This window comes from Biomphalaria glabrata, chromosome 6 (genome assembly GCF_947242115.1).
Source record: "Biomphalaria glabrata chromosome 6, xgBioGlab47.1, whole genome shotgun sequence".
In the NCBI taxonomy this organism is placed as follows: Eukaryota; Metazoa; Mollusca; class Gastropoda; family Planorbidae; genus Biomphalaria; species Biomphalaria glabrata.
The window spans coordinates 7946446-7963916 of record NC_074716.1 but is presented as its reverse complement, the minus strand read 5'-3'; the positions used below and the strand labels follow the sequence as shown (position 1 = coordinate 7963916).

The 17471-nt window shown below is 36.0% G+C and overlaps 1 protein-coding gene across 15 annotated transcripts in view; it reads left to right on the top strand.

Moving 5' to 3' along the window:
* LOC106078637 (synaptotagmin-like protein 4) overlaps window positions 1–5774 on the top strand; it is a 69187-nt gene extending 63413 nt beyond the window's left edge. For all 15 annotated transcript variants that reach the window (XM_056033381.1, XM_056033395.1, XM_056033387.1 and 12 more), the window contains 6 exons: window positions 1074–1258; window positions 1661–1763; window positions 1981–2142; window positions 3197–3438; window positions 4168–4376; window positions 5626–5774. In XM_056033381.1, the coding sequence (XP_055889356.1) occupies window positions 1074–1258; window positions 1661–1763; window positions 1981–2142; window positions 3197–3438; window positions 4168–4376; window positions 5626–5774 (1050 nt within the window). The remainder of the gene's footprint in view (window positions 1–1073; window positions 1259–1660; window positions 1764–1980; window positions 2143–3196; window positions 3439–4167; window positions 4377–5625) is intronic.
* Window positions 5775–17471: the final 11697 nt, after the last annotated feature.

Below are 17471 nucleotides of genomic sequence, written 5' to 3'. Positions count from 1 at the left end.
GAGCTTTTTTACAACTCCACACAGTGCAATGAGGATGCTCTCGCACCCCCTTAGACACCCCCTCGGGATTCTTGTTTTGCTACCCTTTAGCCTAATCATTTCCACCCGGGCGCCACTATGAGGCAGGGTAGCATGCCCGGGAAAAAGGGGGTTATAGGTAGAAGATTGAGAAAGCTGAGATATATAATTGACAATTACATTACAGTCAAATGTTACATCAAACAACTGTTTTGCCATATTGTCTTATTCTGTTTTGTTGCCATACTGTAGTATTCTGTTTTGCGATATTGTATTATTCTGTTTGGCCAAGTACCAAGCAATAGATCAAAGTCTTAGTCTTGGAGTCTTCAAAAGTTCTCTTTAGCAAAGTTTGACCTCATAATACTAAAAAATAATTGATGTGGGTAACTGGGCTTCACTCTATTAATTTATCTTGTTTACATGTGCTGTTATTGATGTGTAACAGTTTAATGCTTGGTGGTGGTTGCATGTATTATTTAATCATTATTTTTATTAATTGTCACCAGCTTTTACTATGAATAATAGGCTTTTTAACTTCAAGATGTCAATACTTTTGAGTAAAAATAAATAATTTACTAGGACATAATTTGAAAAAATTTGACAGAAATAAAAAGATAAAAGGCTTTTTCTTTCTGGACATAAAGCAATAATATTTTTTATGAGAATTGTTTTCATTACTTAAATTGATAAACTGTTCAATGAATTCAAATGTTTGGTGACAATCATTTGAAATGATAAACATTCAACTAAAATAAAATGTTCTTAGTAGTGATTCTTTTGTATTTTGTCAGTAATTAGCAATTTATTTGCTCTATTATCTTAAGCTTGCTTTAAAATAATTTAATGAAAACTTAAGGTTTTGAAGAATCGTTAACTGATATTTACTTATATACATATAGATTTTTTCTATTTCCAAGTAACCAAATGTGTACCAATAGGCTGGTTTAGCTATTTTAATTTATAAGTGTTATATTAAGACAAGTAATTTTAGCTATTTCAAAAGGATTCTAATTTGTGCATTTTCTTACCAATGTTTTCTTTCCTGTTTGCAGGATAGCAGGGAGAGTATCTACAGTGTCTACAGTGATGCAGGGGAAGTAAACTATGGCAGGATTCCTGTGACAGGAGAGATAATGTTTCATTTGATCTACAATGCCAAGTCCAGTGCTCTAGAGGTCCATGTGAAACAGTGCCGCGGTCTTGCTCCAGTAGACGCCAAACATAACAGATCAGATCCGTAAGTGTTTGATAGCTACAAGGTATCATACTTAGGAAAACAACAAAATATGTATTGCATTTTCTTTAGTAAGGAATACCAATTAGTACATTATAATAATTTTGACACAAGTTGTGTTTTATAAACACAAATCATTCAGAGGGCCATTGAATTTTACAAGGCATTTCTATGCTTGCCCTTGAGGCTGTAAGCAGGTCCTCTGTTATGGACTGTTGTTATGATGCTCCTAAGTTTGCTACCATCCCTTGCTGTCCTGCAGGAGGTTTGGGTTTGGATGTAAACATCTTCAGAACATTATTTTTTAGTATATCTGTCTGCATACAGCAAGAATATTGTGTGCAATAATGTGCACGTTTTTCGTATTTTCAATAATGTGACCTGTATAACTTTCCCTCTATTCAGTTATGTCAAGACTTACTTGCTACCAGACAAAACAAGAAGCGGCAAACGCAAGACAAAGATCAAGAAGCATACACTGAATCCAACATTTGATGAAATTTTGAAGGTAATATAACTAGTTTAATGTCATGGTTCAGCGTTTTATGTACTACTTTACCTTTTTAGTCTTCTGTCCTGAAGCGTCTCTTAATAATTAGACTAATAACTTTATTCTAATCAAATGTTAATATTTAGCTTCCAGTGTTGTCTGTTCAAGCTTTTGAATTCATTTACAGATTTTTCGTCATACTTCATTTAATTTAAGCCTTTCAATTTCTCCACAGTATTCAATAACAAAAGCAGAACTGGAGTCACGAACTTTGTGGGTGACAGTGTGGCACAATGATAGGTTTGGCAGAAATGACTTCTTAGGGGAAGTTACCATATCTTTAGATTATTACAGATTCGATGAGAGTGAACCCCAGTGGTATCCTTTACAAGAAAGAGTAAGTGACAGCTATGGCTGTATTAATTTCTTTTAAATAATATTTTTATGTTTATACATCAAGTTATTTAAAAAATACTTTCAACTACAACAATTGATATCTCCAATATATATTGCTTTGGTTCTGAAGATCTAATTTGCATTAGAAATGTCTCAGAGAAGTCACTGTAGAGAGAACAATTTTAAAAAATGCAATGACGTATTTTGTCCAAAGAATTCTTTTTTTATTTGTGTATATTGAGTGCATTCAACTCCAAAATCTATAATACTATCATCGTTATAGACGCTCTTTAGAAGCTTTTTATACCTTTATTTAAAATTGTTTACATAATATCTATAAACATACAGTATGCACATTTAGTTTTAAAAACACAAGTGTAAGCTTGTGGGAGACATTGAGAGACCAAAGTAATTAAGGACATATCCATGTTTGTTTATTGTATACCATGATGTAGACAAAGGGTGTTTGCTTTCAGTAAAACAGAAGTGGCCATTGTACATAGCAAGCATGATGTGGGTGATTTAGTCTTTGAAATAAGAACAAAAAGCAGTTTTTTTACATATAAGTCTCACTATTTCTTTATCTTTTCATCACAATGCAAGCTGAGTTGTCTCTAATTATGGTAGGGAAATATCTAACATTGTGTAAATTAGGTTTAAAAAAAAAAAATTTACAGAAAATTATTGGAACACCCTTTTCAAATTAGTGTTACACACTAGCTTTTCTGACTATCCTACCACTCTATGGACAGTATCACACTGGATGCGGAAAAATAGGCAGGTTGCAACTGGATTTGCGTAGTCATGTGAAACACTGCACTCATCCTTGATTTTAATGTTTGGAATCGAAGACATTGCCTTTATTATTATTACACTTGATATTTTAATCTCAAGACATTCAAATTATCCACATATTTCTATAACTTTTATTTGAATAGGTTTGCTTTCAGTTTTTTTAGCTTTTTTTTTTAAATTGTATAATGCAGATACACACATTCAAAATGAATGATTCTTTATGATTCTTTACCTTAACGCATTTGGGAATTTTCCAACAGGCTGTAGGTCAAGAGTTTCCTATGACGGCCTACAAGGGTGACCTATTCATCTCTCTCAAGTACATACCAGGGGACATGGTGGACAACACACCCAAGAAAAAACCCAGCCTGCTGCGTAAGAAAAACAAGGAAAAAGAGAAGCCAGCCTCGACTGGTCAAGGTGAAATCCATGTATTTGTCAAAGAAGCTCAGAATCTAACAGCTATGAGAGCTGCAGCCGGCTCCAACCCATTCTGTAAAGGGTAAGTAGTTTACAGCTGTTTGGGCCTTACAATAGAACAAGTGAAGGCATATAAATATCTAGACGTCATCATTGATAACAAGCTTTCGTGGGAAGACCACCTTGGAACTCTGACAAAGAAAATAGCCAAGCGACTCATTTTCTATACAAAATCATTAGCTTTAAACTAAATAAGAATATCCTAGATACTTTTTACGGCCTGACTATGCAAAATCTGCTAACATATGGAATAACTTGTTGGCAGGGCAATGGTTCATCTAAACTGTTGCGACATCTAGAAAACATCATAAAAGGGCATCAAAAATCACACTCACAACATTACCATATTTAAAGGAACTTTTTGAATAAAAATGTCTAAGAAAAATCTGAAAATCTTGGAAGACAACAGCCACCCGCTCCATCAGATTTACGTCATGTCATCGCGAAGTGGGCGACTACTGTCAATCAAAACAAGAACAGAGTGGTACAAAAACTTGTTCGTATCTTACTCGGTCAGACTTTATCAACGCCACTTGATAAGGAAACATGAAAAGGACCAAGATGCCTATGTGTAGTTGCTGAATGAACTCTTTATGCTGTGTCTGTTCTATTTGAGTGTATGTTTCTGTTGTGTTGTCTTTATATGAGAAAATAGTCCTTTTAATTAAAACAAATTTCCATAAGGATCAATAAAGCAGTCTCAGTCTTAGTTGTTGCCTGATTTGTCTCATTTCTTTGTCTCTCATTCCAGTTACTTGTTGCCTGATGTGTCTCACTCCAGTAAACAGAAGACTCCAGCCATTAAAAAAACTACCAACCCACAGTGGCAGCATGTCCTGATCTTTGAAGGTGTTGACCAGTCTCAGCTTTTTCAGCATGGGTTGGAGTTGACCATCTGGGATTATGAGAAGATGTCAAGTAATGATTTCTTAGGAGGCGTCAGACTAAACCTGGGGCAAGGTAGCTAAGTTTTGTTGTTTTTTTTAAAGTGATTTTGTTATCATGAGGGTTAAGTTTTTGTCAATGTTTTACCCAAAAAAATTATAAGTGAACATTCTTTCTCCAGACAAAAATATTTTCCTCCAGACCCTGTGTTTTTATATTTGAACCTATTACCTTTTAATGTGTTCACACCCCAGAAACTGTCTCAACTGATGGTCTCGGATGGTCTCAGCCTGTGAATGACTTGTGTTTATAAAACACAACTAGTCTCTGTCCACCACCTATCACGTGAAGCATGATTCACAAGTCAACCTTATGGACAACCTGGGCTATCATGTGGACAACCTGGGCTATCATGTGGACAACCTGGGGTATCATGTGGACAACCTGGGCTATCATGTGGACAACCTGGGCTATCATGTGTCACCATCGTCAAACTCTGTTGCTTGTGTAGAGCACAATAGTCATTCACTGTATCTGCAAACCAGCTCCAGTTGTCTGTTTTGCCATAGGATGCAGCTGTTAATGAGAGAGAGAGTAAGGCTGACGCATCACCAATCTTCCTCACTTTAAACAATGGTCATCAAACAATCCACATCTCCCATCTCCTTATCCTTAGAATCTGATGATGTACTTTGGGAACATCACATTATTTTGAGGAGAGCATTCACAAGAAACATTAACCACAGAAACATTTGAAATCTTCTTGAACTGGTATTATTGACACATTGTACCCAAAAATGGGCAAAGCTTTGGGAGTCAGTCCTAAGAAAGAATCAAGAATTGATGACCTAACATGTGCTACCCTCTGGTGGACCATGCGGTCCTGATGATTTCAAACTGTATCTGCTATTTCCTGTTCCTTTGGACCCAACTGCTGGGGAGAGAAGGGGGTGGGGTGGGAAGCTGTGTTTGCAACAATGTTCAGACCATAGCCCTGACTCCTATCTCATTTAAAACCCTTACCATCTCCTTGAGAAGCCTATCAGTAATTGAATGCATCTTTAAAGGACATTTTTTGCCTAAAGATTCCTGATGCTTACAATTGAAATTACTCACAAATAAAACTTTCAGTAAAAAACTCTCACATTCTCACACCATTTTCAACTAAACATTCAAATTGATTTAAGAATAACTGAGCACCTCAATAAAGTCTAGCTCTTTTTTTTATTTGTGTGGTTTGTATTTGTGTCCAACGTTTGTGTTTATATTTATATATTTTTCTCTCAATGTATTTAAAAAAACTGACTCCTTCTTCCGTCACTAGGTACACATAACGGCAAATCTGTGGAATGGATGGATGCAAGAGGAGAGGAAGTGGAGGCATGGCAAAGCATGATGGATCATCCGAATGAATGGGTGGATGCTCAGTTGCCCTTGAGGGCTTCCATGGGCAAACAGGTGGTCAAGAAATAGTCTTGCTATGAGAAGTTTCCCAAGAAAGTCAGACATTCAAGTGAGGAGGGCAAATCATTTTTAAGTTTTGATGAAACTAGGGAGTCATCTGCCCTTAGTAATGAAGTGGACATGTTGATATTTGAGAGCAATTCAAAATTACACAGGACAGATACCATGGAGGATTTCTTAGATCTAGAGCTGTATTCTAATACCAGTCCATGGAATCTAGAAAGTAACACACAGACAAAAGATGGGTCTGAACACTCAGACACTGAGACTGTGAAGTCAAATAAACCAGATACGCCCACCTTGCTCAAGATATCCCCTGTCATTTCTATGCATACAAAAGTTGAGGATGGTTTGATAGCTGAGAAAGACAAAGTATTAATGCAAGAAAACATTTTTCTCGATGAGACTTTAGAATCGGAAGACAAAGGCATGGCTTCTTCCAAGTTAAATTCACTGGCCTCAGGAAATGTTTCAGTATTATCTAATCAAAATGATATTGAGCCATCTCATTTCCTTGATGCCATCAGCTGTAGTGACATAGCTGTAAACATCCGAGATTACCCAACCAAAATTGCAATTGAAGTCCATAACATGTGTGATGCACAGGAGAATATCTGTCAGCCTGTGAAGAAAACCTTGGCTTCACCATATTCTGTGTTCAAACTACCAGAAGAGAAGAACCCTGACGTAACTGCTGCTAAAGACTTTTGTACCCAACCCCCAACTTCTCCAGATAAATTTTGTCAAAAAACAAAAGCAGCTTCCTCAAAGCTACTTGTACAGCCATTAAGCCCTGCTGAAAGTGTTTATATTCAAGATAATAATGCATCTGAAATTGGGTTGACTGATGTGGAAAAATTATCTACAAAACTTATTTCCTCTGACCAAAGAAAAACTACTGCTCTTACCAAGCTGCTGGTGCAACCATCAAGATTTCCTGCTAGTGTCAAAACTAAAACTATTTTAACATCCTTGAGTACTATTGAGGTAACTAACAGTGGGCTGGCCATAGATGCTGGGAAAGGGACACATGATAATCATCCTTTGCCTGTAAACCGTACTGAAACTTCAGGTGCTGTTAACATTACTGAAACATCAGGCATTGCCATAAATGATCAAACAACATTCTCTGGTGCAAATTCTGACATTGGTTCTTCCTTGCCATCAAACTGTGCAGGTTCAAGTGGGGTTTTAGCCATTCAGAAATGTGATAAGAGACTAAATCTCCCTGCAGACACTTTCAATGAACACTCTGTCACTCCAACAATTTCTAAACTGTCTCTTGGTGATTGTTCTAAAGCTTTAAATCATGATAGCAGACAGCTGTATCATTCTGCTACACAACCTGACCAGCAAGATAGCTGCTACATTAGTTTAAGCAGTGACAATGTCTTGACTGATGCTGACAACATGGCCAGTCAAGTTGAGGATGGGCATTGCTTTAAAAAATCCCAAGTAAATCCAAATTTAATTATGAAAGAAAAATCAAACCATCAAGAGTCTGTAGTTGACATAGAAAGCAGTACTGCTGACTACAAAACACCTGAACAAATTCAGCTATCAAAGCATAAGATGTTGTTTTCAAATACTCTTCATATGATCTTGAAGAAGAAGCCACCTGTAAGCAAGCCATTGGCTGTTAGAGAAATCAAATGCAAGAATAAAGATAAAACCAATCAATTCATGTCAGAACTTCAGAAATCTTTAGAAAAAAGACTCACTAAGCCTAGAGAGGATTCAAAAATGAGATTTAAATGTGATGAAACAGTTTTATCCAAAGAAGAAGAAAAGAGAGCTAACAACATGAAGAGTCCAGACAGAACAAATAATCTTAGTCCCCGCCCAGAACATTTGACCTCCGCATTACAAGAAGGATCAAGCTCTTTCAAAGAAGCCCAGCTCAGGTTGAAAAAACATTTTGAAAGAAAATCACCAAATCATTCCAACACTGCTGTCCCAAAGAACTTGATGGCTTTGAGATCAAATGTTAAGGAGCTAGTGAAGCAAGAGCTAGTGTATCTGGCCAGTAGGTCCCAGCCAGACAAAAAGAAGTCTGAGATCCCATCTACCCAACAATCTTTTTGCCAAACACAAATAGAAACTCCTCAGCAGGATGATTCTTCCTTAACTCCTGAAGTCTCTTCGCTGATCAACATTTTGCAGAAAATCTCAGACTCTGATGAAGCTTTAGAACAAACTGCAGAGCTGATTGTTCAAAAGGCTCTGAGTGACAAAGGCTTATCCGAAGCAGCTAGTTCCACATCAACAAGCAGTAGTTGGGATTCTATTCTCTCCACATTTCTTCCAGTCTTCAAAATCTTTGAGAAAACCATCAACATAGTGGTGGAGGACCTTGGCAAAGCTTTAGCTGACGAGCTGTACGGCATTCAGAAGAAGTCTGCTCCCAGCATTTCTAACATTGCTTCTAATCATCACTTTATCCAAATGCTCTTGGAATCTGCTGCAAAATCCCGTCAAGCTGATGTGACCAGCAGTCTGCCAAATCTACATCTGCCAGAGGCCCCAAGAAGATTACCAAAAGATATAAGTGACATCTGGAAGAGATCTCTTTACAAGTATATACAATTGTCTGAGAAGAGTACAGCACAATTACATGTGAAGGACACAGAGATTCAGACAACAGAAACATGCATTGTGCAAGAAAATGATGCAGCAACTGGTAATGCTTGGAAACAAAAGTGTTTGCAGCAGGGATCAGCATCTGATCAGCAAGAACCATCTTCTTTGTACCACACTATCTCTGAAGAGCTGACCAATAAAGGGAGATTACCTTATAGAGAGGTTAAGAATTCACATGTAAGCCGCATGGTTGTTGATGACACAAGGTTACAGTGCAAAGATATTGATGAAAGAGAAATTAATACTTTACATACATCTAATAAACTAATGAAGCAAGGTATTGAGACATCTCCTTTCTGTGCTAAAGATAGCTCAGAGTCTCTTACTGAATTCAACAGTGCATTCAGTTGTACTGTAAAGTCTGATACTGTGTATGTCAGCCTCAACAAATCTCTTCAGCCAGAAGAAAATCAAAACCATGAAAAAGTCAGAAAATGTCAAAAAGAATCCAGAGTATTGGCAAAGATAAAGTTCAAGAGAAAGCTCTCTAAAATTATGCGCAAAAAAAGGCCTCAAAGTATTCAAGAAGACACATCTCCCAGAATGGCTAGGCATAAAGTCTTGTTGACACCAACTGCAAATATGTCTAGTGCACACCTTCACAAATCTACAGCCAAAGTTGATCTGTTTGTAGACTCTACTATGTGCCCTAACCCTTTGGATGTACATGGCGACAAAGGGATGCATGACATTGTTCGACCACGCCTTGAGACCTTATCTTTAATTCAATTGACTTTTCCATTGAAAGATGAAACTGAAAGCATTTTTGATAACACTTTATCTGGGGAGTCGTCTGCATGTTTTGAGGAGGATGTGAAGGTCAGCTGGTCTGATTGCTTAGCAACAGAACAGCAACACCCTAGGCATGACAAATCAGGTTTATCCTTAAATAACACAAGCTGGTCCTCTGCCGTGAAGAAAGTTTCAGAGTCCATCAAAAGTTGCATCTCTGACATCTGCCTGAAACATCAGAAATGTCACTTCCATGGTGTGGAACCCAGTGGTTCTCAGTCCCAGCTTTTAGTCCCCTCAAATGTTAGGATTCAGCCTAACGACTTTCAAGAGGACCCTAACACTAAGGACAATAACAGTAGCCAGCCTAACCTTGAACCTCTTGCTCCAGCCCCCAACACAAAGGTCAGCTCATCCCTATCCTGCCCATCAATAGCACTTTCTCATTCTCACGGTAACGCTGTGCCCAAACAAACTGTAGCCACTGCTCCCATTGAGTCTACTGGCTCTGAGGAAGTCAACTGCAAAGAAGAGAGAGAACAGAACAGTGAAGTCAGCTGTTCATCTGAAAATTTAATAACACAAATAAACAAAGGTGCAAACAAGACTTCTGATGCATCCGTGGTCCAAAACCTCCCAACCAAAGAACCAAATGCAGCTCTTTTATCTGTTGCTGGTATTTCAAGCAAGGCAGACTCAGAAAACAATCACTCCCCTAATATCTCCTCAGTCTTGATATCATCCAAGAAGCCTCCACTTTCACCTAGACGACTTCAAGTCAAACACCAAACAGATTCAACCAATGGTAAAAATACAGATGTTGATTGTAAGTTGACAACAACTTTGCCCAATGTGCCTAAGGAAGATTCTGTTTCACCTACTTCTGTGATGGAAGTGCCTTCTGCATCGAGTGATATGTCAAGTACACACTGTGAATTATTCAGTGCAACCAGTAATGTATCTGCCCCACGAAAAGAAATGTTGAATATTGATACTCATAAAGAAACATCTAATTCCTATAGAGATGGGATTGTACCTAAAGATTTAATAAGTGTACCTCTACCTAAAGATTTAATAAGTGTACCTCTACCTAAAGATTTAATAAGTGTACCTCTACCTAAAGATTTATTAAGTGTACCTACAGACAAGACTAGTAAATGTATGGACATGCCCATAGCTTCAACAGAAGCATTCAAAGTGCCTATCGATGTCCCTTCTCAATGTACTGCAAGGTCACAAACTTGTATGGACGGTTTCAGTGTGCCTAATGAGTATGGCAGTAACAGAACACATTTGGAAATACCTACTACTTCTAGAGAAGTGTTGAATGTACCTAAAGATGTTTTTGTTGCTTCTAGAGAAATGTTCAATGCACCTTGGGAAATGGCTAAACCACCCATAGAGGTGCCAGCTTTATGGAGAGAAGGCTTATCCACACATAATGAAATGCCTAATCCAAATATAGAAGTAAACAGTGCTCCTGGAGAAATGCTCAGTGTGCATCAGAAAATGTACAGTGCACCTCAGGAAATATTCAGTTTGCCTGAAAATGTGTTAAGTGCTGATAGAGACATTAACAGTGCTCCTAGAGAAATGCACAGTGCACATCAGAAAATGTATAATGCAACTCAGAAAATATTCAGTCTACCTGGAGATGAGTTAAGTGTTGATAAAGATATTAACAGTGCACCTAGGGATATGTCAGTTAAAGCTACAGAAGTGCCCAGTGCACCTAAGGAAACAATTATTGCACCAAAAGAAGCTTTCAGAACACCTGAGGTATCCAGTACACCTAGAGTTAAACCTCCAAAGCTATTGCATCTGGAGCAAGTAAAAAAACTGTTCAAAAATATTCCTTCAACTAATCCTGACCTTAGAAGTCAAGATATGCAGAAACCAGATGTGCTTTCCAGACCACTCAAAGAATCACACACAACCACAAGCCCAGATACTTCTGATGTTTCTGAATTTTTCATACCTAAAAAATCTTCCAATCCTCTTGGCTTTCAGCTGCCTACTGGAGCACACTTATTAAGCCCATTACACTCCACGACCTCAAGCAAAGCCTGCACCACCTCAATGCTGTCCTCCGATGCAAACACAGCTGTTAATGATTCCGTCTCTCAGCAAGGCTCATCACATTTGGCAGATGCATCCAATTCTTATGGCTTTTCCAATCAGTTGAGTTCTGTGACTGCCTCGGCTCAGTCTTCATCTTTTTCTAAGCCCTTACCATACTCTAAGGCTCATATTAACTCTAAGTTGATGAGGGCTAAATCATTTAAATCTAAAAATATTCCCTTAAGTTCAGACAAAACTCTGGCAGATGAATTATCGAGGCCACAAAACACAGATTTATTAGAATCCTTCCCTCCTGTTATGCCAGTAACCATACAAAATTTGAAAGAGCAGCATAACTCAAAATTGTTCTCAGCAAAAGAACTTCATGACAGCTCCCCCAGCTCTGCTGAAAGTGAATCAGTTATTTCAGATATTGATAAGCATTCATCACTAAGCTATGAGCTTAAAGATAAAAAACTAAAGCTGCCAGGTAGGACATTTGAAATGAGACCAAAAAAGAAAGTAAACCAGAATCAACTTCAGCATACTAATCCTGAAAACCTTAATGGTTGTTTACATCAGAATAGAACTGACGAAATAATAGATACCAACAATTTTAACTCCAGACCACAGCAAGCTTCTCAAGACTTAAAAGATAATGTCAAGTACAACTTGAACAGTATATCTAATAGCGATATCAAGCAGCCTTCAAAAGCTAAAGGACTCACTATGTCTCAAATCAAGTCTTTATACACAAAAAATGTTCCATCAAGTCATTTACTTGATAAAACTAAACTTATGAATTCTCCGGATGAAAACAAAAAGAATGCCCTTGTGCAGAAATTCAGTAACAATTTGCCACAGCCAATTCACACAAACATTTCAGTCTTTTCCCCTTTGCCTCAACAAAATTTAACACAAGATTCTTCCAAGCTCATTTCTCAGAGCAATATTTCCATTCAAGATTCTTTAGTGAATAGTGTGACAATGCGTGAGATGAACAGTGACAGCACCTCTGATAAAGAATCATCATCACCATTGGCTTCTGATACTGACTTATCCCCAGCAGAGAGCTCCTTAGCGAACCCTGGAACTGACACTGACTTGACCAGTACTTACAGTATGGTAAATTTTGTTTCAATTCATTCAGATCAAAAAAAGGCATTTGAAAGTAATCCTTCAGCAGCTTCAGCACTTCCAGCACCAAAAACCAAGCATGAATTTTTAATCCCAAACAAAGGGCTTGCACCCAATCAGCAGCAGCATTCAGATGTGACACATCCATCTCGTCTTTTCAAAACCCTGTCTTCTGAGTTCGATGAAAAGGGACACAATGTAAGCTCGCACACATTTGTTAATCTCTACACTCCCCTCACTAAGCAGATCACAGCAGAGACGCATCAGGCTGGTGAGAGGAGATCAGTAAATGAAAATCAATATTTTCTCCGCAACCATAGTGTGTACCCCCCTTCACCTCAATACTTTAGGGACCATGCAAAGGAAGCAAGGCCCATTAGACAAGGTAGAACATCAGTTTTAGCTGTTAAAAACTATGAGACCTCAGGCCAGTCTTCCTCTAACCAACAGCATCCCATTCCTTCTAACCAGTTCCTTTCTCGGCACAATCAGCAGTCTCAGTTGTACACTGCTAGCAGTTTGCGGCTTCAGCAGGATGAGTTACTTTATGATCACATCTATCAACAGCAACAGGATTACCGTCATCTACAAGCAGATTTCAATCATTATCAGCAGCAGGAATACAATCATGCAAGAGACCAACATGAATACAATCATGCACAAGGACCACAAGAATATAAACATGCCCACAAACAAGATGAATATGATAATTATTCTAATCACCAACATAATTACAATCAGTCCTGGCAATCTTGTTCTTATTGTACTCATAGCTTCAACGGCAAGCCAACCTGGCAATTAAGTGAGAGAAATGGACATCAATGTCAATACAACTATCAGTTTAGGAAAAACTAAGATTAGCTCATATATTATAACCTGATTACAAGCTTTCGCTTAAGTACAATCTAAGAGTTCCTTTATTATAATCATTTATTGCAGCCTAAGCATTCCAAACTGCTGACAAATTGTGACAAAAAAGTTGCCAACTTACAATCATTCTTTCAGCTAGCATGCACATTAACTAAACTACAGCAAACAGAAAACTTAAGCCAAGAGTGTCAAAAATGTTACTGTTTATTATTAGACTGTAACAAAATTAATATATTTATCAGTTAATATTCTAATCTTTAAATCTAACATCTATTTACAAAACAATTGCAAAAGTACTTCTACTCGCTATTTATAATTAGTATATTTTAGTACAGTATCATTATTATGTTTTTCATTAGTTTGAACCTGGCTGAAATTCACAAGTAAAAAACACAAGTGACTCTATTAAGTAAAAAAAAAAATCTTGTTCATTTAAAAACAGTTATTGATTTTCTGAAACCCAAAAAAAAAAAAAAACTCATTCTGTAACTCCTATGGTGGAGTCTTTCAATCTAACATAATTAGAAATCTCAACTGCAAAGATCTACTGACAGATGCTGGTCTAGATCATAAATGGACATCACAAAACAGATGTCATTACTTACTGACAGGCTATTCCACACAATGAATAAAGTCCACAAAATTCCACTGAGATGGTCACTGCTATTTAAAATATTGTCTTTTAATTGTTGATATTGGACATGTAAATATTAGAAAGTCTGTCAGTTATTTAAACCTAATTAAAGAAAAATTAATGTATATATTTTTATATTGAAATCAGTGTTACCTTAATTTTTCTTTAAACAGACAAAAAAAGTGCTTTATCTTGTCCAATATTGAATATAGATTCTTTACAGTGTCTTAACTAAAATACTAAAAAAAAAATGTTTCCGTCAGTGCAAGATTCATTGACCTATTGTACTATCATAGTCTTTATTGGCAATACATGAAAACCTAATATACCAGTCTAAATTTTATCTCATATAGGCCTACATTTGTTATTTGAATATATGCTAACTTCCTTGTAGTGGGCAGGTCTTCCAACTTAATTGTCTTGTATTCCATTATAAGTAAATTAAATTCTGAAATTCTAATCATGCTTACAAGTCATTTCACTTACTCCCATCACTTGATTATACAACTTGGTATTGCACTTACTGTTTTTAATGTTTTGTCTCATTGCCTATACAGTTATTATTATGATTAATTTACTTGATCTATGAATTGTCTGACTGTTTAAATGTTTTTGCTACCATGCTGGAGGCTCTGTTCAGATCCGTGTGAAGAATGAACTTGAAATTGCTAGTGTTGAAATGAGTCCACATTAATGAAATATCTGCATAAATTTTTGAAAAATAATGTTTGTTATTTTATGGCCTTATTTGACCTATGGAACAACATTGTTGCAAGGGAGGTAACTGCCTGTTTACAATAAAATTGGTATTATTTATTTAAATAGGTAAATAACAAATATTACCATCTCCAGTCGTTTGTTTAAAATGTTTCTTCCTCCAGGGAATTGGTTTAAAAATGTTTAACTCTAATATTGTCATTTTTCTATCTACAATTTTGTTTTGGTTCCAAAGAGACAGAAGGAGTATGTGTCATGCCTCCTCTTTCTGATTATTAATTAAGTTTTCTTTGTTTTTTTGTTTTTCTTATGATGTGGTCTATTGGTCTAGAAATAATCTTCACATGTACAAAATGTATAGAATTTATTTTCATTGTTATTCAGGTCAGTCTTTTTGGTAGTTACAGAAGTTATGATTAGGCTGGGTGCAAACATAGATCTTCAGTCAGGGTAAACATAGATCTTTTAAAGTCAGGATGTGTGCCCATCCAGCTCTATATAAGCTACCACCCATCAATAGTAAGTCACCATTAAAAAGTATTTAACCTTAGTAGCATGGGTTTTCACCTCTCTTAAAATCTTCATGTTATAAAAGTTATTGACTCAACACACACACACACACAAATAATAATAATTTGTCATGTATTGTTTAATATGGTTGGTAAAATGGTTTCTAGAAAATGTATTAAGATTGCATGCCTTTAATGGAACTATCAACTACATATTTTTAAGGAAAAAAAATGCCTGAACCTAAAATGATCTTCAAGCGAAATAGTGTACCATGAATGCATCCTATGTATTGAACTATTATGCCTTACAAACAAAGTATGTTCATTCAATTGAAGATGAAGCAGGGAGATTGACAGAACATGAACATTTTTCTTTGTTATCTTGAACAATTTTCATTGCCTTCATCTTTTTTTTTTCTCATTAATCTTAATGAACTTTTACAATTTCTTCTAAGAAACTACTTGAACTAGCTGTTAACCTTAACTTGCCTGGATTGAAATGTTTAATAACTTATATAAATACATATATATTCATTTCAAAATTACTCTGTTAATATACCTAATGTTTTGCATGTAAATAAGTATGAGTCATTAAATATTACAACCACTATTCCATGCAAATGTGTTTTTTTTTTGTATAATAGTTATGTCTTTACTTGAAACATGTAAGTCTTATCCAAACTGAATTGTGGGATAGAAAACATCCAGAAGAACTTCAGCACTTTTGCATGATAGTGTTTTTACAAAGCTTATATCAACTCTGTCTGTAAAGCTTATTGTCTCTAAAGCTTATATCAACTCTGTCTGTAAAGCTTATTGTCAGCTTATATCAACTCCGTCTGTCTGGTAAAAAGTTTGCCTACGTTATTTCTCCCAGACCTATATTCATTGGCATAGCCAAGACATAAAAAATCAATTTAAAAAAAATAGTCAATTATTGGTAATTAATTATTTTGTTTGATACCAACAAGGGAAATCAATCCTTTAGTATTCACAGAAATGGCTAAATATGTAAGGTTTCATCCCCTTAGATAATTTCATGGATCAAGTTGAAACCTTAATCAATAAGGGAAATAACTGCAACATTATTGAGAGATATAGATGTAAGCTTTTCTTTTTTAAAGCATTTTTATATTTTACTTTTTTTTAATAGACTTGGAAGTTTTGACTGAATTAGATATACTTAAGGGTTTCAATCTGAATTGAAATAATGTATGAGCTATTGAATGCACTAGAAGTGTTTCCACCAAAGTCGTCCAAACTATCCTGGTGTTAATTGATTTAACTAATTTGATACTTAGTGTAATTATGCATCCTGAGAAAACCACCAGGAAACGCAGTACATTGATGCATCCTTATTCTCTAATGCTAAAATACTGCATTCCTCATAGATCTTCGGACTCGAGTACAAGCTGTATTACATTATTATTAGATTATCTAATGCTACCTACTTCAGAGATAAAAAAAAACATTTAAGCTTGGCAACGTCATCGTCAGTATACTCTGGAAAAGTAACATCAGGTTTCAAGTAAAATTATACCTGCACTCTTCGTTAGTGGTCTCTGTACTCCTATATGGTTATGAATGTTGGACACTAAACGCTGAGGCTGAAAGAAGAATCCAAGACTTTGAGAATAAATGCTACAGAAAAAATGCTTGGAATCACATACCAGGAAAATGAAGACGTCTTCGTAGTTGTCATCTTATCTCATGAAATACAGACGTTACTGGTTCCTATGTCAATCTAGTCATGCTTGTAAATCAATGACTTACATTCTTCAAAGTCATTGGTTTTCCTGGCTGACTCAGGCAACCTATTCCATGCTCTAATAGCACCAGGAAAGAAGGAGCATCTGAACAAATTTGTCCTAGCATAGGGAATAAGGAATGTGCCTTTGTCCAAAGAGTGAGTCTAAGACTCCTAGAACTGTGCCTCCATTGGCATGTCTGAACAAACTTGGTTACAAATGTTTTACATTTTTTTTTTATTTATTTCAATATTATTTTTTTTAATATAGTACAATTTAATTTTAAACCAATATTACTTCTAATATTTTCTTAATATAAATAGAAATCAGTATTTTTTTTTAAATTGCAGACTAGGATCAAGCATTTGAGATAACCTTTAAAAAAAAAAAGGGGGGGGGGTTTAAGTAATGAGACATTATAGGACTAAACTCCTGTTATAGGCCTACAAAAAAAAAACAAAAAAACTTTTCAATGCAATGAGACTTATAAATGCAGAGTTTAAATAATTCCTAGATATTTAAGATAAAGACTGAAAAATATAAGCATATACTTTTCACAACTCTAGCAGTTTGGAAGGCAATTCGTAGGCTACATATAATTTCTCTCTCTCTCTCTATAGGCCTGTATTATTAAAAATACTTTGCGAAGGCTAGAGGC